This window comes from Nansenia antarctica, assembly GCF_963989245.1.
Source record: "Nansenia antarctica genome assembly, chromosome: 3".
NCBI classification, from domain to species: Eukaryota; Metazoa; Chordata; class Actinopteri; order Argentiniformes; family Microstomatidae; genus Nansenia; species Nansenia antarctica.
The window spans coordinates 56,290,131-56,317,654 of record NC_137688.1 but is presented as its reverse complement, the minus strand read 5'-3'; the positions used below and the strand labels follow the sequence as shown (position 1 = coordinate 56,317,654).

The 27,524-nt window shown below is 44.8% G+C and overlaps 3 protein-coding genes across 3 annotated transcripts in view; 1 reads left to right on the top strand and 2 right to left on the bottom strand.

Moving 5' to 3' along the window:
• rev3l (REV3 like, DNA directed polymerase zeta catalytic subunit) overlaps positions 1-1,200 on the top strand; it is a gene marked incomplete at its 5' end in the record, with an annotated part of 63,997 nt that extends 62,797 nt beyond the window's left edge. Inside the window, 2 exons of the mRNA XM_080525333.1 lie at positions 33-248; positions 1,044-1,200. Coding sequence (XP_080381459.1) covers positions 33-248; positions 1,044-1,184 — 357 coding nt within the window. The 3' untranslated portion in view covers positions 1,185-1,200. The remainder of the gene's footprint in view (positions 1-32; positions 249-1,043) is intronic.
• Positions 1,201-2,980: 1,780 nt separating this feature from the next.
• Positions 2,981-6,848, bottom strand: mfsd4b (major facilitator superfamily domain containing 4B; the record flags this gene model as incomplete). The annotated part of the gene is made up of 4 exons (XM_080525335.1): positions 2,981-4,361; positions 4,461-4,577; positions 5,765-5,933; positions 6,558-6,848. The coding sequence occupies 4 exons, from the start codon at positions 6,846-6,848 to the stop codon at positions 2,986-2,988; spliced, it is 1,953 nt and encodes a 650-aa protein (XP_080381461.1). The 3' UTR covers positions 2,981-2,985.
• Positions 6,849-8,440: 1,592 nt separating this feature from the next.
• Positions 8,441-27,524, bottom strand: part of slc16a10 (solute carrier family 16 member 10) — a 38,843-nt gene continuing 19,759 nt past the window's right edge. The window contains exons 2-6 of the mRNA XM_080526067.1: positions 22,681-22,825; positions 21,493-21,922; positions 13,865-14,008; positions 13,467-13,695; positions 8,441-12,004 (exon numbers count right to left, since the gene is read on the bottom strand). Of these exons, the coding sequence (XP_080382193.1) occupies positions 11,766-12,004; positions 13,467-13,695; positions 13,865-14,008; positions 21,493-21,922; positions 22,681-22,825 (1,187 nt within the window). The 3' untranslated portion in view covers positions 8,441-11,765. The remainder of the gene's footprint in view (positions 12,005-13,466; positions 13,696-13,864; positions 14,009-21,492; positions 21,923-22,680; positions 22,826-27,524) is intronic.

Below are 27,524 nucleotides of genomic sequence, written 5' to 3'. Positions count from 1 at the left end.
CCCTAAACTGGTGGGTTCTGGTGCGTGTCCAGGTTCAGAAGGCGTCGTGCTCCGCGACGGTCGGAGGAGAGGAGGTGGGGAGGAAGGGGACGATCTCCCAGTACTTCACCACGCTGCACTGTCCTGTGTGTGACGAGCTCACCCAGTTGGGTGTCTGTGCACGCTGCCGGGCCGACCCCCAACGCGTCGCTGTTACTCTCTACCAGGACATCCGCCAGTGGGAGGCCCAGCAAGACCAGCTGCTAAAGGTGAGATTTTTTTTTTTTATTGTATTTTTTATCTGTTATTTATCCAGGTAACCAGGTTTTCCCTGAGAGACCTGACGGTGTTTGGGTCAGGGCATGTAAGCTAGCTGATAATGGAGTTGACCGATTGTGACTGCCAATGGCCCCTGGTCCTAGCATAGATATGTTTTTTTTTTAATGATGATTCAATTACAACAAGTACATTTGTCTAAAGTAAGTCGCTTTGGATGAAGGTGTCTGCTAAATGTCAAAAATGTAAATGACTGTAACAGACCACAATTGTGTCCCTGGTTGGTGAAGCTGATGAATCATGTATACGAGCACCGTTGACTGCTGATGGCACTTGTTCTTATCGAAGGTGTTACTTCTGACTGATGTATATACTAGTCTTTACTTCTGACTGATGTATATACTAGTCTTTACTTCTGACTGATGTATATACTAGTCTTTACTTCTGACTGATGTATATACCTGGGTTTATACTAGTCACATTTACATTTTAGGCATTTAGCAGACACCCTCAGCCCACCCAAATGTGCATCTTGCCCACCCACTTAGAAGTTAAGAAGAAAAACTAAATCTGAATTGTTGATATTCTGGGGGGGTGTTTGAATGTGTATTTACTGTGGGTCCATATGTCTATCGATTTAGTGCCGCTGTTGATTCACTTACATATTTATTTATTTACTTATTATTGTAAGTCACTTTGAATAAAAGCGTTTGCTAAATGACTTAAATATTAAAAGGTGATCTGTCATGTTTGTCTAAACCCCACTAACTATACTTGTCTTGCTTCAGATTTGTAGGAACTGTTGCGGCAATGCGGAGCGGCAGATCCCGTGCGTGTCGCTGGACTGCCCAGTGCTCTACAAGCTGTCCCGGGTCAACCGGCAGCTCTCCAAGGCCCCCTACCTCCGTCAACTCCTGGAGCAGTTCTGAACAGCCTGTCCCCGGGTCCCGCCCCTGAGCGCACTGCTACATTGGTGCTAAACACTGTCTCATTCAGCCCAGTGTTTACCTGTCTTTTCCTCTTTTTCTTTTTTGTCCTTTTTTTAAAATGATGCTTTGATTGAACCCTGTTGGGTTTTAATTTGGTCCTGTTGTTATTTGTTATACAAGTATTTCTGCGTGTGCAGACTGGCTGGGTTTGGCCTCCTGTGGGAGGTGAGGGTTTTTTCTAAAGCTTGTTTGTTCTCATTCGCTGCCGTCTTCATTACCTGCTATTGGTTGTGAGTGAAGCTGATGTTTTCTTCAGATGATGTATTTGAAGACTGTCTTGTCTGCATCATATGGCATTAAGTGCAGTCTGGTCAAAGAGGGCTCTTGTACCATTTTTATTTTGTATGCGCTGTAGCAATTTGACTTGAAACTCTGAACATTGTTTCGAAGGAGCTCCTAACAACTCTAAGTTGTAAAGTAAAGACTGACCACATAAACCACTGATACACTTCATGATTTTTTTTTTTATATGAATTGCAATCTTTTGTAAATAGTTGTACAGTGCCCATCTAAATTCTCACTGTGCGTCAGTATATATATATATAAAAACTCAAATGGTTGTTTTAAATGCATTTTGCTTCAGGGTGCCATGTTTCCACATTTCTTTCTTTTAGCCTCGATTGTATTGAAATCCATTTTTGGCTGAGCATTGTCCTGATAGGCTACTCTGAGGCACTGACATCTATCAAGAGGATGGGTAGTATTCATTTCAGTTTTCACATCTGGGACTGTTGCAATACTGTATTTCGATAATTTATGGCAAGAGCATATATTATTTCCTTGTGCATATTTGTTTTGTATACATACTGTATTTCTAATGCTTTCTCCATGGTAAACAGTTGTCACCTACCAATGTTAAGATTGATTATATTGTTTCCCAAACAACTATACACAGGATCTGTGTATTTGTACAAATGTAAAAAAAAATATGGAAAAAAATGGAAAAAAAATAGGAAGGAAATGTGATTTCTTGTTTGTTTTTAATGGACATTGCTGTGGATGAAGGTTCAAGATTGATATAATAAAACTCAATGTATACAATTATTTTACTTGTGTCTGTTAGATTCTGCTCATGGTTGTGATTTTCATAGTTTTAATCGAAAACATGAATCAAATTAACACCAAGATCTGAATGAAGGCTACAACTAGTCACTAGACATATTTCATCACAGAACAAGGCATACAAATTACAATTCTTCTTGAAAATATTCCATATTTTCTTTTACAAAAAGTGCAAAAAATAAACTTCATTCAAACCAAGGTCTGACAAAAACAAGTAATTCAAAATCAGGCCCCATTTGTAGCTAAATAATCTTCATCTGAAAATTAATTCATATAAGATTAAATATAAATAACAGAAATACAAATTTTGAACAAATCAAAAGGAATAAATGTTTAGTGTTCAGTTTTCCAACTTACAATTAATTATCAGAAACTGGGCTAAATGTTTGTGTTGGCCTAAGTGCTCATGGAAAACTGCCCCTAATGTACAGTACTGTACAGCCTCCATGTATTTCATTATTAGCTGATTCCTAGTGTTGAAGGGAGAAAAATCTATATTGCACAGTACATCTGTACTGTTGTACTTGTACAGTTAACCAACTAAAGGAGCGCAGGACAGAGGACAATCACACACTACCAGACATAAATAGACACGTTTCTCTGAAGACATGGCTCTCATTCTAGAATACAGTAATGTCTTTACAGCACTTAGAATTGTGGTAGATTTCATCCCCAGTCCTTAGTCTCTCTTCTCCCTGTCGAGAGAGAGCAGCAGTTTCCGTCTGGGTGATTCCCCCAGGAGGGAGATGGAGTCTGAGAAAGCACCTCCTGTGGGCTCTGTGGGCTGGGCAATAGAGGACGGGACAGAGGGGGCAGTGGTGTCTCCTGACACTCCAGCAGCATCAGGTGGTGAGAAGGCTTTGTTAGGAGAGTTAATAAGGCTGGCGTCATCCATCTCTATGACCTCAAAGTCTGCGTCATTCCACTGGTCTGCCTCATCATCATCCTCCTGCTGCTGTTGCTGCTGCTCCCGTTCCTCCTCCTCTTCCTCGTCATTGGCTCCCGAGTCCAGCAGGGCTTGGCGGTACTCGCTGTCGTCAGACTCCCTGTGACCCTTGGAGCGGGGCGTCCTGCCCGGGCCGCTGGGGGAGGAGGCCACCTTGTACATGACGGGGAAGAGGATGGAGGTGATGGTGGAGGAGGCCAGGGCCAAGTACATCAGCAGAGGGTGGTCCTGGAACCTCCCCAACAGGAACCCTACCAGGGCCGGCAGCACCATCTCTCCCAAGGCCGCCCCCACCACGAAGGCAGCCGCCGAGCGGCCCGTCACCGTGGTGTACTGCTCCACCCAGGAGACGCCGCTGGGGAAGGTGGTCGCCATGGAGACGCCGTAGACGCCGGTGCAGATCCACACGGCCACCGCCTCTCTGCTGAAGAGCGTGAGGAGCAGGGAGGAGAGGGTACAGCCCACCAGGCTCAGCAAGATCAAGGTACCCGGGTGAACGCAGGCTGCGACGAAGATGGCCACGCCCCGGGCGGCAGCAAACGTCCCCCAGAACAGTGAGTTGAGCCCTGCTGCTTGACGCTCGTCCATACGGGCATAATCCTTAGCGTAGGTGAAGATAAAGGAGCCGTACGCTACCTCAGTCCCAACGTACCAGAAGAAGAAGAAGAAGAGCATGACGATGAGAGCGTTGTGGTGTTTGGACACCAGTGGCTTCCCTGAGGGGGTCTGGGATCTGTCACGAACGGGGCTCTTGCGGGAGTAGAGGATGAAGAAGAGGAGGGAGATGAGCAGGATGAAAGACCCAATCACAATGTAGGCCCACATGGACTTCATGGTGCCGGTCGCACCGTGGAAATAGTGGGAGAATGTAGGAGAGTCCAGGGCTTTGGACACCTGGTCTGTGACGAGTGGCGACTGGGACATCACCATGGTGTTCATGGTGTTGTTTTCGCCCTTGCCCATGTCCACGTCCACGTCCGGAGGTGTTCCGAAAATCAGCTTGGCGATGATGGGCGAGACGAAAGCCCCCGCAGCGAAGCTGAAGTGCAGGGCCTGCATGTAGGGTCCAGCCTGGTCCCCCCAAGTGTTCAAGATGAGGACATTACCAGCTGCAAGAGAGAACAGCATCGGATACATTCACTTACAACCGTATTTTATGTTCTTTTCTTTCTGTCAGTACAGTATAGAGATTCTTTGCCATCACTAACCTGTATCTAGAAAGCCCATAGACACTCCAATCAATGACATCAGGGCAGTGAGGAGAAGGGCCTTCTTGCAGAAAGGGATTCCAAACATTCCAAATGCTGTAACCAGCATAGAAAAGCCTGGGGAGAGGGAGGGGGGGCATACAGGGTGAGTGAGGGGGGGGCATACAGGTGAGTGAGGATGGGCGTGGACTGTCGTATTCTGAAATACTACACTCCTCAAAAAAATTAAGGTAACACTTAATCATCACAATATAACACCAAGTAAATTAAACTTCTGGGATATCGATCTGTCCAGTTAGGAAGCGTACAAATGGTACAAATGAAAGCGACAACAGGTGGACAGGAGAGGCAACAGCAAGACAACCCCCCCAAAAAGGAAATGGTTTTGCAGGTGGTGGCCACAGACCATTTCTCTCTCTTTATCCTTCCTGACTGATTTTTCTCTAGTTTTGCATTTTGCTAGTGCCCTTGTCACTACTGGTAGTATGAGGCGGTACCTGCAGCCCATTCAGGTTGCACAGGTAGTCCAGCTCCCCCAGGATGGCACATCTATACGTGCCGTCGCAAGAAGGTTTGCTGTGTCTCCCAGCACAGTCTCAAGACCGTAGAGGAGATACCATTACATGAGGAGAGCTGGACAGGGCCGTAGAAGGGCAACAACCCAGCAGCAGGACCGGTATCTTCTCCTTTGTGCGAGGAGGAACAGGAGGAGCACTGCCAGAGCCCTACAAAATGACCTCGCTCCAGCAGGCTACTTGTGTGCATATTTCTGACCAAACCGTCAGAAACAGACTCCATGAGGGTAGCATGAGGGCTCAACGTCCTCTAGTGGGACTTGTGCTCACAGCCCAGCAGCGTGCAGCTCGATTGGCATTTGCCAGAGAACACCAGAATTGGCAGGTTCGCCATTGGCGCCCCGTTCTCTTCACAGGTGAGAGCAGGTTCACACTGAGCACATGTGAGAGACGTGAAAGAGTCTGGAGACGAGGTGGTGAACGTTATGCTGCCTGCAACATCATCCAGCATGACCGGTTTGGCGTGTCAGTGATGGTCTGGGGAGGCATAACCTTGAAGTGTTCCCTAAATTTCTTTGAGCAGTGTATATTTATGTTGTAAGAATAGGTTCTGACTAGCAGGCATGACGCAGCATATTAACAACAATGGACAATCAAAAACAACTAGAAATCAACAAAGATTCTAAGGATGGGACATGTTAACATTGTTTGTTGCGCATTATTCCGCTTTTTCAATGAACACAGTTTATTTGTGGTTTCTCTGGACTTATTCTAGTCTGTAAGTCTTACCCAGTAGCAGATGGTGGTTCATTAAGTCAAAGAGAATCCCTCCCAACACAGAGCCGCCAATATACCCCAACGAGCGGCCGACAATGATGTAGGAGATGTTACTGATGTTCTTGTTCACATTGATGGCAAGGTCTTGAAATGTGGGTCCTAAAACAGAGATACTCATTCCCTGGAACAGGAGAAAAAAGAAGAAAAAAAGCCTTAGGCCAACACAAGGTATCAGACACACAATATGGTCTTATTACACGTTCAGGTCATATCCAATGGTTGCCACTTTCCATATACAATATAACATCAAATCTGACATTTTTTCATCCCAATCACAGTAAATTCGCTCTGAGAGCGCAGGAGCGCACACTGGGTTCAAGTAATTTGATTGGACAAGAGGCATTCCATAAGTGCTGATTAGTTTACAGAGCGAATTTACGAACGCAGCCTTGGTCTGGTAGGGTTCAACTGCTCTGAATGATACATGAGGTTGAAAAGCCAGTTGTACAGCCATGACACGCAAACTTCCTGTTCATTCAGGATACCAACCGTCAATTCACCTGACATGGGAAAGTCCCCTTATCTTGAATGACGCTAAAACCACAACTCACTCATGTGCTACACAAATCACTAAATAAAGACAGTCATAGTCATTGGAAATGTGCATTATTGTCTATTCACTGTTTGCATACATTAGCAATATGACTACATTTAAGACAACACAAAAGAGAAGGCTACTACAGCACATTTCAGGGCCCCGATAAAGGTTTCTATTGACGGCGAAATAATCAGCAGCCCTCTTTACCAGTCCGAGGAACGAGGCACAGAGCACCAGGGTGATCATCCAGCGGCTGCAGGTGCTGCCACCTCCACCTCCACCTCCACCTCCGCCGACGATCTCAACATCATCGAATCCTGGTTTCCAGCTCCTCTTCCCCACCTTCATCACACTCTTCAACGCTCGCCTCGTGTCCTTCCTCTTGTCAAACAGAGTGTCTTCCTCTTGGTCATCGTCGTTATCCTCCTCTTCCTCCATTCTAGCGAAACGAACATGCTTCTTTTTCACGACAGGATCTCTGGCAGCCGAGACAGACATGGCAGACCTGTCAGATGATGGTTAATGGACAGTGATTGGTAAACAAACTGACTGTGGTGCGCCTTTCCGTGGACGACAGGTTCTGGTACCGTAGACTGTATATCGCTTTAGTAGGTCAATCATTTAGTTATTCATCGCAGAAAAGGGTCGAGCGGGGGGGGGGGGTGCCTACTTCATGATGTTAGATCGTATGGAACGGCTCAGCTGGGGGAGTTGAAGCGTCGTCAACCCACAGGAAGTCTAGTCATATGACAGAGAGATTGATAGAAAACGGCGACCTCTACAGTCCATTTTATTCTATGTTCGCCTTCACTGAACAGAAATATCCATGTATTATACAGTCATGTGAAATAATTTGTTATTCTTTTAAGAAATATGGACATATTCATATTTGATATTCTTTCAAACGATATCTATAGATAAAAGTGATGTAATTGAACCAAAAACAATGAAAATGTAACTTTGTTTCCATTTATTTCACAGAAAATGAATAGATGCCAATTCCTACTGAGGAAAAGGTTAGGACACCCTATGCCCTAATAGCTGATATTACCCCCCCCCTTTGACTGAAATAACCTCAATTAGACGTTTCCTATAACTGTCTACAACATCAACTGGGAGAATGTTTTTCCCACTCATTCCTTCAGCTGTGTGATGTTGGTATGAGGTTGGTATGAGGTTCTTGTGCTTAAATGCGGTCTTTGGTTTGCGCCAAACATGCCTTCTGTTACTGTGCCTAAATAATTCATCTGTCCTAAGCATAGTTCCAGAATGTGTTGAAAAAAAAAAGTTTTCATGGGGTGCCAAATCTTTTTCACATGACTGTATATGTATTGAGATTACTGCAAAAATAATAATGGATTTCAAATTACAATAGAAACTTTGGTAAAATCTTCTAAAATCTAAATTGATGATGAGTCAAAAGGGAAGGCTGTAGTTGAGTTGCTGCTGTACAGTACCATGGTGTAAAAGTTAGACATTTTCTCTGGCAAGCTGATGCAGAAGTGTTAATGCATGCTTTTGTTATTAAGAAAGCTATTGGTCAGCTGCAATTAGTCCAAAATGCAGCAGCGAGAGTTTTAACCAAGACAAGGAGAAGAGCTCATATAACTTTTTAGAGACTCTACACTGGCGTCCTGTTAAATTCAGAATAGATTTCAAGATACTTCTGCTTGTTTATAAAGCTCTCACTGGCACAGCACCAGAATATCTTAAATACCTTTTGCTAGCATATCAGCTCAATAGAGCTCTCAGGTCTTCTGACGCTGGCTTTCTCTGTGTACCACATGTACAAAAGAAGAGATTTGGTGAGGCTACATTCTCATTTTATGCAACCAAGTGGAATGCAGTGCCAGTTTACATTAGGGATGCAACCTCAGCAAATATGTTCAAGTCAAAACTAAAAACCCATCTTTTTAATATTGCCTTTAAATAATTAATGATGATTATATAATGATTAAAGCACTTTGAGCTGCAACGTTTGCAGGAAAAGTGCGATACAAATAAAAAAAGTAAAATAAATAAATACAATTTAAAAAGTCTGTATAAGCAAAATACAGAGTGATAAATAATGAGAAAGTCAAGGAAAAACTTGGAACAAATCTTTACTTTGTTAAAAAATATGTATAATTTCAGTTTTATACATAGTACCACATTGTACATAGTACTATGGTATATTTCAAATCATAAAATAAAATCAAAACACAAAAACACAGAATTAACAAAACTGAAAAACATTATGAAATAACAAGAACATGCTGAAATTAATAAAGCAGATGAGAATGTTGTAATTATCGACAATCTACAATGTGTACATTTAAAACAATATAAAAAATGGAAATCATTTTAAACAGTCAAAATGTTGAATACGAAAATGGGAGCCTGGATGAAAGCAGCGGGTGAAAGCAAAGTTGATTTCTTTTTCTTTGCAACATTACAGTATCTATTACAGAATACTGTCATAAGTGCAGTTTGGTATAATTCTAGTTGCATTAGGCATACTTTATATACACTAACTTACACCTGTATACAGCAAAACATGTCTGAATAAACTTATATCACCTAGGACTACATAGTAGAGACACATATTCACATTATTACAATATGATGTTTAATTTGGTCTTTAGCCACTTAACAAAAATAGAACATGCATAGCCTAATCTTCACATTCTCTTAATATGTTCTAGTAAATACTGGGACATTCCCCAAAAGTGACAAACTTCTTTGGATGGCAAGGAATTCATTCAGTATTTAAGAGATAATTTATTAACTGAATCAATAATTGTATTACAACAATTAGTAGGGTGTATGGCAAAGAGGTATCTCAATAAACCTCAGAGGTATAAGTTCAGGAATTTCTTTTACTTGAGAAATTACTTGAGGCTATCATTGGTGAATTGTGCAACTGATAATGTCTGTAATGTAAAACAAGAAAAAGAAGGAAAAAAAGAAAGAAGGAAAAAGATGCATACTAAGAATTGAGATCTGTATGCACATCGAAACTAACAGCTGAACAAAATGAATTATGTATCATTGGACATTTTCTATTAGTAAGGTATGCTCTAGTAATACACAAACAAACTTAAGGCATATAAATGTCCTCAAAAACACTCCCCATGACATGACAGGGGCTTAATCTAATAACATTACTAGCGAAATATAACCTGTGGAAATTAAAAGCACAGAATAGCACAGATAATAGAGCTATTTCCCAAAGTGACATTTAAGTTCAAGACAGTGACTTTTCTTCTCAGAATTTCTGATGTATTTGCCTTTCCCCAAACAGTCACAAACATTGTTCTGCGATACAGACAGCCAGGAACACACAGGCACACAACACTGAAGGCTGGGAAGCTAAAAGACATGCCTAATGTTTGGACAATCTATGGGGGGATACAGGGAGGGAGATGTTCCCAAAAAAACATCCTTGATGGTCAAGTTTTAACACGGTTTGAAGTTCAAGCCTCTCTCTGTCCTGCAACGATTGTTAGGACGAAATACCAGAAATGTGCATGACATCTGAGGTAGATTGTGTCTTGTCACAAGTCTTGTCTTGGAAAAATCAATGACCCACAAACATTGCTGGGACTCTGGATTTTGGTAGAGAATGACTTTTCTGCGTGTTTAGTGGTCAAAGGGATTGTCAAGTCAAAATCCTTCACTGTTAAAACAGTGAGTCTTCAAGTTTTCCAAAAACAATCTTTATATAATTAACAATGGTTTGGTGAAATGCAGGCGAATGTTCTCATAACATTTGAAAAATTGTTTAGATCAACTATCCTGAGGGTGATAAACAATACCTTCAGGCATATGAATGCGTGGTGCTTTGGCAAATAGACTTGGCCAGAGATAATCAGCCATTTTCTTTACATTTTAAGGGCACACCCAAAAAAGTCACAATAAAAGGAATGACCATTCAAAACATCAAATAATATGATACAGACCAACAACACCCATTAATTATGGCGTAACATTGGCCGCTAAACAAATTCTAGAAAAAAATAAATACAAATATGAAAAATATGATCATTACAACCAACATATTTTTTAAGTTTAGCAAACTGAGCACATAGTCAATGGTTAACTTGACTAAATGGTCAAATTTGTTAATGATTAATGAAGTTCATATCTTAAATTGCATTTGAACTAATAGTGGAGACTGAGGCTATAATTATAAAATATGCTGGACATATAACATTGGTTTATATTCACGTTCATCCTACACTCACGTTGCATAGAAAAGCAGACTTACAGTTTGAGGATCCTGTTCTGCGCTGGCAAAAATTACAATGAAAATGATGTAAAACACTGACAGGGATCCTCAGGTACTGTATCAAGTAGCCGCACAGACATACAGGCAACCTCTCTAAAAAGCATTCAGGCTATAATCTATCAAAGATAACATCTACAGCCTCGGATGAATTCAGGCCTATTTCAGGATGACGCTGCAGCCTTGAGATGATGTTGACATTTCATATTTCATGGGTGGGACGCAATCCTTGTGTTCAAGCTGCTCCCTTGAGGTGTCTGAGCACCTTTAAGACTAATACAAGAGTAAAACCCTTGAAACTACCACTATAAACAACCTCCCTATCCGTTATCTCATAAAGCACTTCTTTGAAGTGATATTCATATTTCATTAAAATATATATATTAAAAAAATTCCCCCAACATTTACAATCTTGGCATGTTTTAAGAGTTCATTCTATGCTATAACAGAAAAATGTCTTATTGACATAATTCAACAGAACAATAAAGAGGTTGACTTTAAAAAAGGCAAAAGCAGTATTTTCTCTAGTTAAATCCACTCAGCGTTAGATTGTGTCTTTACACTGAAGCCAAGACCATGTCTGTCCATAACATGACGAATATATGATAGTGTCCAAAATATTGTTAGTCCATAGTTTTGAAATGAAATAGTTTTGTGTTGTCTTGTTTTTGCAGAAGCACATTTCTAAACAGCCCTCTATTCCCTTAAAGAATGCACAAGAATGAAAACGGGGAGAATTTTCCTGTGAGACTGGCCACTGCTGCTCTTAAGTAACTTAAGTGCTTGCAGCCTTCAAAAAAGCACCCAAGTAAAGCGTTCATGCGTTCCCTTGTAAGAAATTCAAAATGTGAGATTTCCTAATTTCCATTTTAACCTTCAAGTTAATTCAACAGCTGGAATATTGATAGAGAACAACAATCCAATGCATAGCTCTTCAAGATCACATTCATGTTAAGTTGTGTATGTCGAGTATCTATGAGTCTAACTGATATGTATCATTACTTCAGCATTTCTCCACATTCTCCTGCAAAAGCAGCCATCAAAATATTGTTTATACATACACAGGTAAATACATATTTCATATACATATTCAACAGTCCTGTGAGTGAGTGTGTATGTGTGTCTTTGTTTGACTGTGTTTGGGGGACTTAGATGACCGATTCGGGGTCACTCTTCACTGGATACTTTGTGTCTCCCTGAACTACATTAAGCTCATACTCCAGCATCTTCTGGGCAACTCCCTCTTTCGTAGCCTCTGCCTTCTCCCTCCTAATGCGCCTAGCTTCCACCCAGGGGATCAGACACAACACTGCCCCTCCAATAATGGGAGGGATACCAGCCAAGTAAAAGGCCACGTCATAGCTCCCCAGTCTGTCCCTTAGGAACCCTGGAGAAATAGAGAGGGTGAGAACAAGGAGGGGGGGAGAGAGAGAGAGAGAGAGAGATAGAGAGAGAGAGAGAGAGAGAGAGAGAGAGAGAGAGAGAGAGAGAGAGAGAGAGAGAGAGAGAGACAGAGAGAGATTCATTGTTTTAATGCTTTACATTTGGAACTGGCCTCAATGCAAAAGAGGCACACAGTTCAGTAGCACCCTAAAGGCACAACTCAGAGTGACAATGATAACCTTTGGGCTTTAAAAACAACAACTAGAAAGGGCTTATCTGAGTTGGGACTGAGTGATACTAAGTAGTTTGTCAAAATCCATTCTTTGAATACAACAGTGTTGATTAGAGCCCAGTGAAGACGGTGGGGAGGGGAGGGGATTAGGGTCAGGGCCAATTACAAGCCCCTGAGTCTCCCTATGTGGACGTGTTCACGTTGAGTTGCATGACTTCCTCTTTCTCTGCTCATACCACTATGTCTTTGTCATCTCCCTGGAATGCTAGGCTAGTTCAGAACTTAATAGACGCCTTGTCTAGGACAATGTAAACAGTTTGCGCAGGTCAGCACACTCATGTCGATGAGTCAGGGATAACCCTAGGATGAGTGGAGATTTGTGCACTCACATTCCAGTGGTGAGATGTACATCTTCCACTCGGTATACCCAGGGGTGCAAACTGGTGATGGCCCAAAAAGGTGACACTTATTTTTTTGTTGCCTGAAAATTATCAATGCTCAATGATACATTTTTGACGGGGGGATAGCGCTAGCACTAATGGTGCTAAATATATATCGCTAGCACTAAGCTAAAAGTTATTTCAACAGCAGCAGCGTTTAGCAGACAGGAAGATTAGTTAGCTCGCGCATCATGTGACTTTGATGAGACACCTTCCCCCCCACAATCTATTTTTTTTCCAGATCTACACGATTCACATGGATGACCTATTTTGAGGTAAAAACGGCTAATTTAGCAGAAAGGTGACAAGTTTGCACCCCTGATACCATATCATATGATATTCATATACACAGCATAACATTATCCACTCATATTCAGATGATCACTGAAGGGTTTTTCATTTGGCATATTAATAATCCGTTAATAATAGTTTCGATTTCTATGTTCGGGGGGAATCTATTTTTGCATGGAGCATTTCATTTCTAGTTCCTTGAGCCGTGTATTTCATCAGTAAAGTTCCAAGAATAACCACCAGGAGGCACTAGAGAGCTTTGTATGATTTGTAGACGTCCAAAGGGTTCAAGATTCAGATAAGCACAAAATCATGCTCATGGGATAGATAAATATATGGGCATTTTACATCACTGAGTAAATGTTAATATCATTGTCACGAGTCGGTCTGAAAACAAGTCTGTTATCTTGTTGGCTATCTCACCCAGGCCCTTGCAACACAACTTCATCTTTTGCCCTGTAGGTGGCACTGTGAACCTAGAGGCTGGCTTGCCGTCTCTCTACCTGCAATAGGAGGCCCCACGGTCATGGGCACAGACATCATGCCCAGCAGGAAGCCGATGGCCTGAGACACGTCCTGGGAGCCGACCAGCTCGAAGGCGATAGGGGCCATGATGCAGATGAAGCAGCCGTCGAAGAGCCCCATGAGCAGGCACACGGCGATCAGCCCGCCGAAGACGTGACACAGAGGGATCATCATGGACATCACACCGATGACCAGGAACGACGACACCTGGGGGAGTGGGGAGTGTGTGTGTGTGTGTGTGTGTGTGTGTGTGGGGGGGGGGGGGGGTGTAACATGATGTAAACAGATTGCAGTAATGGTTGTTAGGACCAGAGACACGTATAGGAATATAACCCCTTAAGAGGGTTGTCCCTGAGTCAGGAGGCGAGGCCTTTACCTGCAGGTACACTTTGTTGACTCCTTGCACATAGTCTGCCACCCTGCCGAAGATGAGACGGCCTACTCCTGAAGTGATGCCGATACACATGAGCAGGACCTCTTTGTTGGCGTCTGTTCCGAAGCGCTCCTCCACGTGTTTCATCTACGACACGGGGAACAAAGGACACAAACATCTGACCACCGGAGCTGCGCACACTCTACCACAGCTGCCTAACGCACTTAATCAAATGACACGCAGAGGCAACAAAAAAAGACACAAAAGACCATACACTACATTCTCGGGAATTGACTCATTTAGCTATTGGCGACCGTAAGAGGGATTGTGAAATAAAAGGAGAACTGTACGCAACTAAATATTATTTTATGACTCAATCAAACCCAATTTGAGTTCTGCTGAGTTGGCCGCTTGTGTTCATCACCTGCGTGTGCACTGTTATGTCTTATGAGTGCACAGAATGGAACTACGCTAACATGTAGTGTTTGTGAGAGTGTGTGTGTTTGTGGTTGTGAGCTGGGGGGGGGGGGACTGGAGGCCAGCCAACTTTCCATTTTCCAGGCATGTCTCAGAGGGGTTCCTCCTACTGCTCTACACATTTTTCAGAAGGGAGGCAAGGAGGCGGGCGGGCGGTGCCATTCATATAAAACCCATCCCCCCACTCTCCTCCTTATGTATTGCCAAACGAACAGGCAGAGAGAAAGTATTATCAGCACTATCAGGGGCTTGCAACATAACCGAGGTTTGGGCCTGACAGACCAGACGCCCAGATATTTGTGTTCCAGCAGAGAGCCAGTGAGGCCTGCTACCTGGAGGCCCGTCAGCCGCTGCCTCCAGAGACACCAGATCTCTTCCTCCACTGCTCTGAGTCAAAGAGCCTCTATTCCTCTTTTCCACCTCTCCTCCCTTTTCTCATCCCTTTTCTCCCTTTTCTCCTCTCATCCCACCCTGTCAATCCCAGCAGGTCACACAGACACACACACGTATGCAGACACGTGCACATGCACACGCACACGCACACGCACACACACACACACACACACATACACATACACATACACATACACACACACGCATGCAGACACATGAACACACACACACACACAGACACACCTCCAGTCCTGTGGATGATTTATCTGTCATTATGCAAAGACAACACATTCTCTATTCATTGGTTTCCTGCTCTGAGGGAATAAAACTACAAGAACCCAAAAAACAAGTCAAGAATTCCTCAGTTAAGCTTTCATCTCTAAATCACCCTCTCAGACAGGGCCCATTAATAATCTACATTGAAATATGCTTGAGATACCGAACCATGAAAAAGACGGCATGACCTGAAGCCAGATTGTCATCTGATTAACAGCGTGCGATAAAGCCGTGCCGTAAAAACATAAAGAGGAACTCTGACCCCAAAGGGCTCTGAACGTCAGCGGAAACTTGTCAACTCAACAGAAGACGGCATTAAATATAGACCGTCGGTCAGCACTCCAGTGCCCGAGCGGAGTGAGTGTGAGGGAGAAGAAACGCTGAGTCAGTGAGTTCACCAGAAGCAGTCGACGCGTCGTGTGGACATGGTTAGCCGCCAGGCAGCGTAGTTCACTCTTATCCAGCGCTACAGCCTCGGGCCATACCCAACGTCACATAAATATGTCTGGTCAGATCGTCTGTGAGTCTTGTCTTGAGTTAGAATGCTGTCTACGATGAAGGCGTTCAGTACAAATAGCTGTGGCTTATATGTCCTATTACCGAGAACAATGCTGGTATGCTGGTCGACGACCGGCAGTTGTGATGCTACTGAACTCGTTCGGTAACTGTTTCCCTGCTAGTTCAGATATGAAAGTCTATAGTTCAGATCATTGGAGGCGTTGTCATTACAAAACCCCAAACCTGCTTGTTCCACTGAGATACGGACAGCTCACAGTGCCAACTTGCTTGGGCAAGTAGGCATTTTTTTCTGCCCAATAACCTCGAGGGCTGTTGACTCGTGTGCCTGAGCGTGTGCCTGTTTGTCACGTATTCTGGCACGAGGGCCAGAGGGGTAGCTGAGGGGGGGTAGCTGACTTACTACCAGCAACTGTCCCAGGCCTGGAACATCCTCTTCTCACTAAATAAACACACACGCACGTGCACGCACACTCACGCACGCACACGCACACACACACACACACACACACACACACACACACACACACACACACACACACACACACACATCCTCACCAACAAGGCAAAGTCAGGCAAACAAGAACACAACATCAGCATACACACGTATCTCCCTCTCCCTCTCTCTCTCTCTTTCTCTCTCTCCCTCTCAGTGTTCATCTGTCAGGGTGCCTGGTCATTGTCAAACCAAATTTGTGCTCTCTCTCTCTCACACATACACACACACACACACACACACACAAACTCCACAGACCTGATGCTCCACAGATTGATGCTCCGCAGACCTGCTCTGTGCTTGTAAAAAACGAATTCCATCTGTTCGCCTAACCCAAACCCCCCACACCCCACATACACACACACACACACACTAGAGCTAAGCTTTATTATAAAATGTTCAACTTGTAATACTCTCCACCACGCACGTGGTAAGTACATCCACATCTATGTGTACAGTACAATAGTGCAACAATAAGACCAATAGAGATTGTTCATAAACCTACCTAATAAACCTAATAAAGCCTTCATGATTTCATTAAAGAGAAACCAGGCTCAGAATTTGTGACGTGACTTACAGTAATAATACTGTAACAGTGAACCAGACATGGATTAAATAGGTCATTTTAAGGCTACTTTTTTTCAAGCTTATGAAATGTTTAACCAGTTGGACTTCCAATATCCAGCTATACCAGTGTGTATTTTCAAAATGGCCAAACGCAAGCGTGTTAACTGTATTTCACCAAGTAAGCCCTTAGCAAGCCCCTTCCCATTTTATCTGATTCAGACGTCCACTGCTGTGGAACATGAGAGAGAGACACGTAATCCTCCGGTATCAGGAGTACCTGGGAGAGTGAGGGCTCCCCGCCGCTGGACTTCAGACTCTCACAGTCTTGAAATGATACGAGGGGATTGGCTTTGGATAAGGGGAAAAACACACACAGACAGGAAGGACCGTGGCGGAGCTTTACGGGCTAAACTCTTTTGCTTTGACAGGAGTGACTCATGTGGAGCATATGGAGAGAAACAGCTAGCCCTCCCCGCTAAGGCCTAGCCAGCGTTGTCGGGTCCCTGACACACTGCGCTCCCTCACTGGCCTGAGTGAGGGCCAGGGGATGGACAGAGTCTAGCTAGCCGTGTGTCAGCCTGGGTAGCACAACACTGAACACTAAAGAAGTGTTACGACAACACAGGCTAGGAAACTGACCTCTCTCCAATAACAAAGTCATCCCGTCCAAATAAACAGGGACCTTGTGAACCCCTCTGCACAACGGGCTTGCACAACGGGCTCACCCTCCAGCGTAGATCCTCCAGACCCGTATTTTCCATCCTATAAATGGTATGGAATACTGGAATAATAACACTTTGATTTATGTTACTCTGCCTCGGCTGTAACTAGAGACATTTTTCTCCCCCAGATGAAGCCTTCATGCCATATTGACTTACTTTTTCACAGACCACACAACTGTAGCTTCTACCGTACTGAATGTACTAGAAGATTAGGGTGTTGCTGTGAAATTCTGTATCTGGTATGCAGCAGGGTCAGGGTCAATTCCAATTCCAGCTATCCATTTTCTTAATTGAAAAACATAGAGGACATTTGGAATTGGAATTGGCCACCACGTGGTATGTAGTGACAAATATATGACACGGTATAGTGCAGGGGTGGCCAACCCGCGGCTCGCGAGCCGCATGTGGGTTGGGGGGTAGTGGTGGTCTAGTGGATAGTGAGTTGGACTTGTGATCGAAAGGTTGTGAGTTCGAATCCCGCCTGAAACCACACCACTACTAGTGTGCCCTTGAGTAAGGCACTTAGCCCTCAGTTACTCCAGGGGGAATGTCCCTGTAATTCGTAATTGTAAGTCACTTTGGATAAAGGCGTCTGCTAAATGGCAAAATTATTATTAATTATTATTAAATTATGTGGCTCTTTGCCTGTCTGTGTGCGGCTCTTTAATCCATTCATTAAAAGTGCGTGGCTCACTCTCTGTGTCTCGATAGACATAGTTTTGGTATGGCAATCTATGGCACTCGCCATACCTGGATTCAAAAATAAAAAAAATCCCCAGAAAATGTAATCTGAATCACGTTGTGTCATTTTGGTGATTTTATCCACTCCACACAACGGTAAATCAAAATTAACTCAAAATCCTCCCGGCTCCATCTCACCCCACCAGCCAGGCGCTGTAGTGGAGCGCAGGGTTGCCAGACGGGATTTGACAATTTCCAGCCCAACCAGTCTAAAAGCTGCCAAATTCACCCGTCCAGTGTGAACAAAAGTAGCCCAATCTGGCAACATTGGTGGAGCGGGACATCGGTTCCTCAATAAACAAGCCACAAGTAATGTTAAAATCTTGTCCATGATTCTCGTTCATTCAGGTGGGTTAAACAAACGGTATAAACGGCATAATACTGTTGGTTCAAATGTAATATATTAATGAACAAGTTCATGTCATGTTCTGTCAAACATGTTCTAATGTTATTTTAGTGAAAAAACGGACCTAACGTCACCCGCGATTGTGAAGCTAACTCTAACAAGCTAGTTAGCGAACATTAAAGATTACAACAGCTAGTTTACGTATGTCAACAATGTCTCTACTCAATAATTTCAGTAATAATTGTACCAAATTGGGGCCAGTAAAACTAACTTGTGTGTAAGTTATATGTGTGTGCAAGCATGTTTTTGATATTGTCAATCGTCTCACTTTTAGTAGGTGAGCTGTAACAAAAATATGCCAGGGAAAAAAAGGAAAATGGACATAAAGACCTTTTTTGGTCAAAGGGCAGCAGAGACAAGTACAGGGACACAGGTGAGGTCTCACAATACTAGTGTTTTAACAGTGCAATTAATTTACAGTTGAGAATAGCTAAATCTGTAATGTTTTGTTTCTAAGGAGATTAAACCAGTCTGCCTGCTAGGAAAGATATAGATTACCACCTACATACTGTAGTTGTCTCCTTTATTCATTACCTTAATGTCATATAAGTCAATTGTATAGAAACAACTCACCAAAATTGACTATTGCACAACTGATTTGGCAAAAAAAATCCACCAAGGGGGGGAAACCCCCCCCACTCTGTACCTTGCCATACCTTGGCCTTTGCTGAAATGACAACACTGGTCTCATAGCCTATTGGAAATGTATTGCATGTGTGTGTGTGTGAGAGTGAGAGCTTTTGTGAGCCCGCATGTATGATGTGGCTCTTTCTGGTACCCCAACAATTTTTTGGGGCTCTTAGTCTCCGACTGGTTGGCCACCCTTGGTATAGTGCTTTGGTCTGCATGTCGGCATCCGATTTAATGTTCCGACTTTTCTTTAGAAAAAAGGGGAATACATTTCCGCGTTGGTGAAAATCAATGACACACTCGCTAGTCAACTAACACAGCTTGTTTTGTGAGCCTGCTAACAATGTAAAGTAGTGTTACAGTTAACTAGGTAGCAGTGGGGATTACTCACCGAATCCGTTCACCGAATCCACACAGTATTTTGGCTTGACTAGCGAGTTTGTGTTGTGAATTTCGATTTTTGAACGTTTAAATATTTCCGTGTTTCAAAATAAAAGTCTCAACATTTTGGACCAAAACACTAGAATGTGTCACATATTTTGACAGAAGACAACACAGTCTGCACTCCATTAGCAACTATGTTGCTCTCATAAATCTCTGTGTAATATGAATTAGTAAATCTCAGGTTCAATGCAGTGTTACTTTTGAGGGGAACAAAATACTGAGTATGTGTAAAAAGGACAGGACATTGCATATGAAATAGATATCAGACCCTATAATATGAACAGCTAAATCAATCACATTATTGATTCATTGTGTATTCATTATTCATATTGGTTTGAAGATGGTTCTGAATACTGTACAATCCATGTAGGTAGTAGACATGCTGGAGGGCGTTTGAGAGTTCCTCTCACTTCCATGCTTGATAGCTGGTGCAACCTTCCCATTGAGGTATATGACAGTAAACAGTATTTTGTAAAGCTATACCATTGGGAAAACTCATAATTGAATTATTCACTTTATATCACTATAAAATTATATCACAATAAAATTATTATTAAAATTAAAATGTAATAAAATTCAATTGGGTTTAATCTGTCTTTAATTTTTTAATTTAATTTTGCAGACGCTTTTAATCCAAAGCGATTTACAATTACGAATTACAGGGACATTCCCCCTGGAGTAACTGAGGGCTAAGTGCCTTACTCAAGGGCACACTAGTAGTGGTGTGGTTTCAGGTGGGATTTGAAGTCACAACCTTCCGATCACAAGTCCAACTCACTATCCACTAGACCACTATCCACTATCCACTAGACCACCACTACCCCACATCTGTCTTGAATTTTCCTGCGAGAAACTCTTTCCTTTATTCTCATCCAGCGAAGATATGCAGCCATGTTGTCATTAAAACTGAAATAAACCTAACATAAACCTCCTCCAGGGGTGGTTTAAATATAATTGCTAATCCAGGTTTAAACTAGGTTTAAAATTACTGGTGCAACAGACTTGATTTAAACCAGGTTTAAACCAGGTTTAAGATAGGATTAAAGTTTGGTGCAACAGGATTAGTAGATAAGCCCTGATTTAAACCAGGATTAGTTTTAAACCAGGTTAGTGCAACCCAGCCATAGTCTTACTCCTCACCAGTAAGACAAATGTGCCACATTAAATACATATCCCAGTAAATGACGTGCAAGCAGAACTTAAAAGCCACTATTCAACGCCTAAAAAAGCTGAAATAGGATAAATGTTTTTTGTGTGTATCCAAGTTATCCACTGATGATCAGCCAATAGATTAGCAGCTTAATAACACACAGATTGTTGGTATTCAATCGAGAGTATGAGGGGCATGAATAATATTTATGACAATCAGTTAAACAGAGCACATTGCTAGGGCAGGCAAACGGGGGTGGGGGTGGGGGGGGTTTAAAAAAACAACTAGCTTGTGCCCTAGGAAGTCTGATTTTTGAGTTATAAAAACAAACCCAAGCTTCAAAACAGGTCAAACTGTAAAACTCTCACACACACACACACACACACACACACACACCACAGGCATGAAGCTCTGCATAGCTAACGTGTAGACTTTCCCTCTGCTCAACTTTCACACTCATGGCCTAATGACTGTAATATGTGTTTTTGTATCTGGTCGTGAAGCTCTAGTTCTACTGACCCCTCACCCCCACCTTCCTCTGACGTCTCACCCAGAGAGACAAATATCTAAAACACACCATGAAGGAGTACTGGGAAATGGGGTGATGTCCTCTCTTAGCTTTCACACCCCTCCTAGCCAAGTTAAGTCATATGACGGTTTTTCAATAGTATATTTTTCCGAAAAGAGTTACCTTTGACGGACACAAGCAAACACAAGTCACATTCCTAGATATCACAAAAACATGAGATAAAAGGGAAAAAAAGACACAAACAAAACACATGTATCGACCAGGTCCACAAAACAACAACTCACCAAGTGAACATAAGGCACAAAGTATCCGTAGAGGGCCGCGGGGATGCCGAAGGCCCAGATGCGGTATCCCAGGGACTTCCAGATGTTGATGTTGAACACCTTGCTCATGGGGGGGCAGCGTCGGCCGCTGCTGGTGACGCTGGCGGGCGCAGGCATAAGGGGCCTGTAGGTGAAGCCTGCCAACATGAGGATGAACATGAGGATGCTGAGGACACGCATGGTGTTCTGCAGGCCGACCTTCTCCAGCAGGCCGGACAGCAGGAAGGGCAGGGTGACGGTGAAGGCGCTGCTGCCCGCCGTCACGATGCCGTTGACCAGGCCCAGGCGCTTCTTGAAGTAGTGGCCCAGGATCACCAGGCTGGGCTGATAGGCGAAGGAACAGCCGGTGGCAAACACAATACCGTACGTGAAGTACAGGGGGCCCAGGGTCCTGCGGGGGACAGAGGGGAGAGTCGCAACGTGAATTCCCTACAGTCGTGTGTTAGTGTACACCGAGCTCCCCGCACAACACAACCAGCTGACCAACTTGAGTGTTCAGTTTAAGGAAAACAGAACAGATACCTCTGTTGAAGATGAATGAGTCACTGATGCTACTTGGGGAAAGGGGGGGGGGGATCTGTGGTCTGTGTTTGTTTACCTTAAAATCCTCCACGTCAGGAATCAGTGACTGTTGTTACTGATGAAATGTCTAAATGAGTAGGTCAGTCAGGGATGAGTTGGACCTGCTAACAGACAGGAGCCCGGGACCAATTTCAGGTCTCTTAGAGAGCTACGGCCATCACAACTGCTAGGCTGGGCAAGTCCCTGATAACACATGGGTGGGGCTATTCGTTTATGGGCACTGGAACAGTTTCAACTGTCTTCATTAATTATTATCCATGAGGACAAGTCATGCGGAATTATGATTGATAAGCAGCACTGTGATAAGTATGTATAGGTAATGTATGTGGAGGTAATTTCTGTGGAGGTAGTTCCTGGGTGTGTGTGTGTGTGTGTGTGTGTGTGTGTGGATTGATGTGGATTGATGTAGATTAATGACCGATTTGGGGATTATGCCATCCCAGAGATGATTAGAAAGAGAAAGCTTCGGGGGAGCCTTGAGCTGCTGTAGTCCCTTTATCCTGTTATGGGAGAGTGCTGAGTCACAGACAGAAGAGGGAGAGGATGGCAGGTAGTACTGGTACGCACTTGACGAAGGAGCTGGCCAGTAGCCCCAGCAGGCCCACGGCAGCCCCGCCCACGGCCGTCACCCTGCAGCCCAGCAGGTCTGTGAACACGCTGACGATGGGAGAGCAGAAGAAGATCATCCCCATGGAGAGAGAGCCCACCCACGCTACAGGACAGAGAGAGAGAGAGAGAGGGTGGGGTGGGGGGGGGGGGGAGTTACATTACAAACTCAGACAATTGCACTGGGACTTCTCACAGTCTGCTGTTACACAAACAAGCAAAGCAGATATGGTTGCTGCTATTCGTCCTCTGGCAGCCACAGACAGGTTGAAACGAAATAGATGGTTACTGTTACAATAAACAATGCATGTCCTAGACTAAACAGAGGAGGAGAGGAGTGAATACTTCCACACGTTTTCTGAAAGCATGGCTCATTTTCTCTTAACTCTAAACACAAATCCAAAAACTCACACACAAAAACCCCAAACTCCACAAATGATTTGGATTTGTGACAAATCTCTTGCAAAAGCAAACACTGCATTCAAAATAATGTTATATCTTCTCAAAATTAAATGTTGTCATCAAATGACACACACACACCATCAAATGAATAGACACTTCTAAAACACTGTGATCAGCGGAAAACAGTACTATGATAAGATTATCAGTAGGCCTTTTGCATTTTCAGCGTTACACTACATACGTACAGTAGCCTGTTATAAACTATGTTTTCATACTCAAATATAAAACACAAGTACAAGAATAGAATAGAACCTTTTTATTCTGAAATACTGTATACATCTCAGCAAACACAGTTGGATTAGAAAAATTCTTCATACAGAAAGAAACAATAGAAAAAACAGGACCTCATCAACATCACAGGCAATGTTCTCTGGCCAAGCAGCGGGGAAAGTATCGCCTAGCATGACGGATCCATCCCTGACATGCTTCAGCAGCTATATCATCATGCGTCCTCCATTGCCTGTAGCAGGGATATGCGCTCATTGGGCCTGTGTTCATATACCATCCAACGGCAAGCTGAAAAAAACTCCTCAATAGAAAAATTGGAGAATACGGTGGCAGATGAAGAACAGAAAAACATGGGCGGTCGATGAACCAGTTGCGGACCAGAGCAGCCCGGTGGAAACGCACGTTGTTCCAGATGACAACGTACCTGGGCTGCTCTGGGCTATCCATCTGCTCGGCTGGGGTGAGGATATTGTGTACTGTGTCCAGGAAAGTGATGAGATGGGCACTATTGTAGGGGCTAGGGGTTGAATGGTGATGGAGGATGCCGTGGTGATTTATAGCTGCGCACATGGTGATGTTCACCCCTCGCTGGCCAGGAACCTCAACCTCACACTGGCCGATGACGTTCCTTCCCTGTTGCCGTCTTTTTGTTCTCCTAGGACGTAGTGTTGGTTGTCCTCTTGCTCTTGCTCGTCCTCATCCTCTGACTATCACTCTCACTCTCACTCCTCTCACACTACCTCAGGGCAGCTGTGGGTTCCATCTCGCTGGGTCCATCTACAGCAAGCAACACGGTGTGGCAACGTTCGTCCGGACTGAAATAAGCTGGTCAGCCAGTAGCCAATCCCCACCAGGCTCTAACATCGAGTGGCTGGTTACAAAAATCCAGGAAACATCAGTTGTCAACGTATACAAGCCCCCACCATCGGAGCTGTCTGCAACGTCACTCCCACCAATAACTGCACCCGCCATCTATGCAGGTGACTTCAACTGTCAGCACACAGACTGGGGTTACAACCACACAACACCTAATGGAGTGACGCTGAGTGAATGGGCCTCCAACACTGATGCTCTACTGCTTTACGACCCCAAGGAGCCTCCAACCTTCTTCTCTGCACGCTGGAACACCTCCACCAACCCGGACCTGGCCTTTGCCATCTGCCACAGTAACGACCCGAAACCGGAGAGACGCGTCCTGGACAGGTTTCCCCGCTCACATCCATCATTAAAGTCCCATCACTGGTGGAACCGGTACCAGGGAAACCCGTCAAGCGATGGAACTTCCGAAAAGCCAACTGGGAGTCGTATGCTGAGGAGACTGAAAGAACGTCAGCTGGCCTGCCAGACCCAGACACAGCCGATCTGGATGCGGCCTATGCAGCCTACTGCCAGGTCCTCCTGGGTGCGGCAAAGAAGACCATCCCACGTGGCTATAACAGGAATTACATCCCAGGTTGGGACGAGGAATGCAGCCGCCTTCTGTGCGACCACCAGAGGGCTAGTGCCAGAGACGAGGTGGACGTGACTGCAGCAGCACTGCTCCAGAAGCTGGATATCACCCGCAGGGCCAGATGGACAGAAGTTGTCGAATCAATCGACTTCACCCATTCTAGTCGCAAGGCGTGGCAGACCATCAACCAGCTCACAGGCAGAAATACAACACCCCACAGCTGTCCAGTCACAGCAAATGCCATCGCATCCCAGCTCCTGAAGAACGGCCGCTTCCCGGATGCTGACAAAGACTTTGCCCGACTGACATCGCGTGAGGTGTCCTGCATCTCGGGAGCGGCCAGTGTCGATTCCAACCTCTCGGGAGAATTCACAGCAGAGGAACTCAGTGAGGCCATGAGCAAGCTCAAGCCAGGCAAATCCCCTGGCCGTGACAACATCCACCCGGAGTTCGTCATCCTCCAGAGCACAACAACATCTGGCTGGCTCTGTGCTTTCTATACATCATGCTACCGGAGATTAAAGCTCCCAAAGACTTGGCGCCGTGCCTCTGTCATAGCTCTGCCAAAGCCAAATAAACCTGCAGAAGACCCCAAGTCGTACAGACCAATCTCGTTGCTCTGTGTCCCATTTAAGATCTTGGAGAGGATGATCCATAGCCGCATCGAGCCAGTGGTGGACTCACAGCTCCCACGGGAACAAGCTGGTTTCCGTCGTGGAAGATCAACAGCAGACCAGGTAACACTACTCTGTCAGGACATCGAGGACAGCTTCCAGGACAATGAGAAAGCTGGGGTAGTGTACCTGGATCTGACTGCTGCATACGACACCGTGTGGCACCGGGGACTTCATCTGAAGCTGCTGAGGACAATACCGGACCGCCACATGGTGAAGTTCATCATGGAGAAACTTTCCAACCGCAGCTTCATCTTACAGACCAGCAGTGGCCAGTGCAGTAGGCTCAGAAGACTGAGGAACGGGGTACCGCAGGGGTCTGTTCTCTCGCCGATGCTGTTCAACGTTTACATCCACGACCTACCTGATACAGCATCTAGAAAGTATGGCTACGCAGACGATCTTGCCATCATGCTGAGCCGACCAACGTGGAAGGCGATGGAAGAGGGTCTTAACGTAGACATAGGCACACTGGTAGCATACCTTCGAAGGTGGCGTCTACAACTCAGTGTCGGAAAGACAGTCGCAGCGGCATACCACCTTAGCACCAGAGAAGCCAGGAGGGAACTTGAGGTGCGCGTTGACAACAAATGTCTGGAGGTCCATCAAGCCCCGAAGTACCTTGGAGTGCGCCTGGATCGGACATTATCCTTCAAGCAACACCTGGAAGAAGTCAAGGCCAAAGTGACATCCAGGGCCGCGCTGATCCGCCGCCTTGCTGGTACAACCTGGGGAGCCTCCGCTAAGACGCTAAGAATATCCACCCAAGCCCTGGTCTTCTCTGCAGCGGAATACTGCGCCCCAGTCTGGAGCAGAAGCCCTCATGCGAGAAAGGTCGACGTGGCTATCAATACCTCCCTCAGAATAATAACTGGATGCTTGAAGCCTACCCCTGTGTCCCTCTTGCCAGTCCTCGCGGGAATAGCACCGGCCGGCCTCCGACGGGAGGCTGCCACCCTCGCCCTGGCCAGGAAGGCACAAAAGCATGACTGGCACATCCTGCACAACACCACCATAACACCAGCACCTCCAAGCAGACTCAAGACCCGCCACCCTTACAACAAGGCAGCACAAGCCATGCTCAACTCCACCTCTGAGGACATCTCCAGAGATGCATGGTTGGCAGCAGCTTGGAAGCAGGAGTGGGAGTCAGCCGGGCCCTCCCGAATCCACCGCTACATCTGGGACCCAGGAGATGGCGCCATTGGAGGAGACGACCTACCACGTTGGCAATGGACCACACTGAACCGTCTACGAACTGGTGTCGGTCGCTTTAAAACATCAATGAAGGCGTGGGGCCTGGCGGACAGTGCGGCATGCGAGTGCGGTGACCCAGAGCAGACCGCCGACCACATAATCACCATCTGCCCCTTATATAGACCACCCTCAGAAGCCAGCCTCTTCGACCTAGAACCAGAGATGCAGGCACGGCTACGCGACACCGAGTTGGACCTCTGACGTTACACGAAAGAAGAAGAAGGGCAGCTGTGGCACAGGAGGTAGAGCCGGTGTCTAATGAACGCAAGGTCGGCAGATCGGCGGTTCGAGCCCCGGCTGGCCACATGTCAAAGTGTCCTTGGGCAAGACACTTAACCCCAAATTGCTCCCAATGAGCGGGCTGGCGCCTTGCATGGTAGCTTGCCGCCATTGGTGTGTGAATGTGTGTGTGAATGGGTGAATGAGAGGCCGTTGTAAAGCGCTTTGGAATAAGGCGCTATATAAGTCAGTACATTTAACATTTACTACCTGTTTCTGCCTTTTATTGCTAAAGCTATGATTGCTAACTGAAAAGCAAAATGTGTTTGCCCATATGTGAAGGCAGCTATTGAAACTGGGAACAAGTCGGCAACCAATCAAATTGTTCAGATTTTTATTCTGAAATCAATGACACACTCATTAGTCAAGCCAAAATATTGCAACGCAATGGATTCGGTGAGTAATTACTACATAGTTAACTATAACACTAATTTACATTGTCATTGTCATTTTCA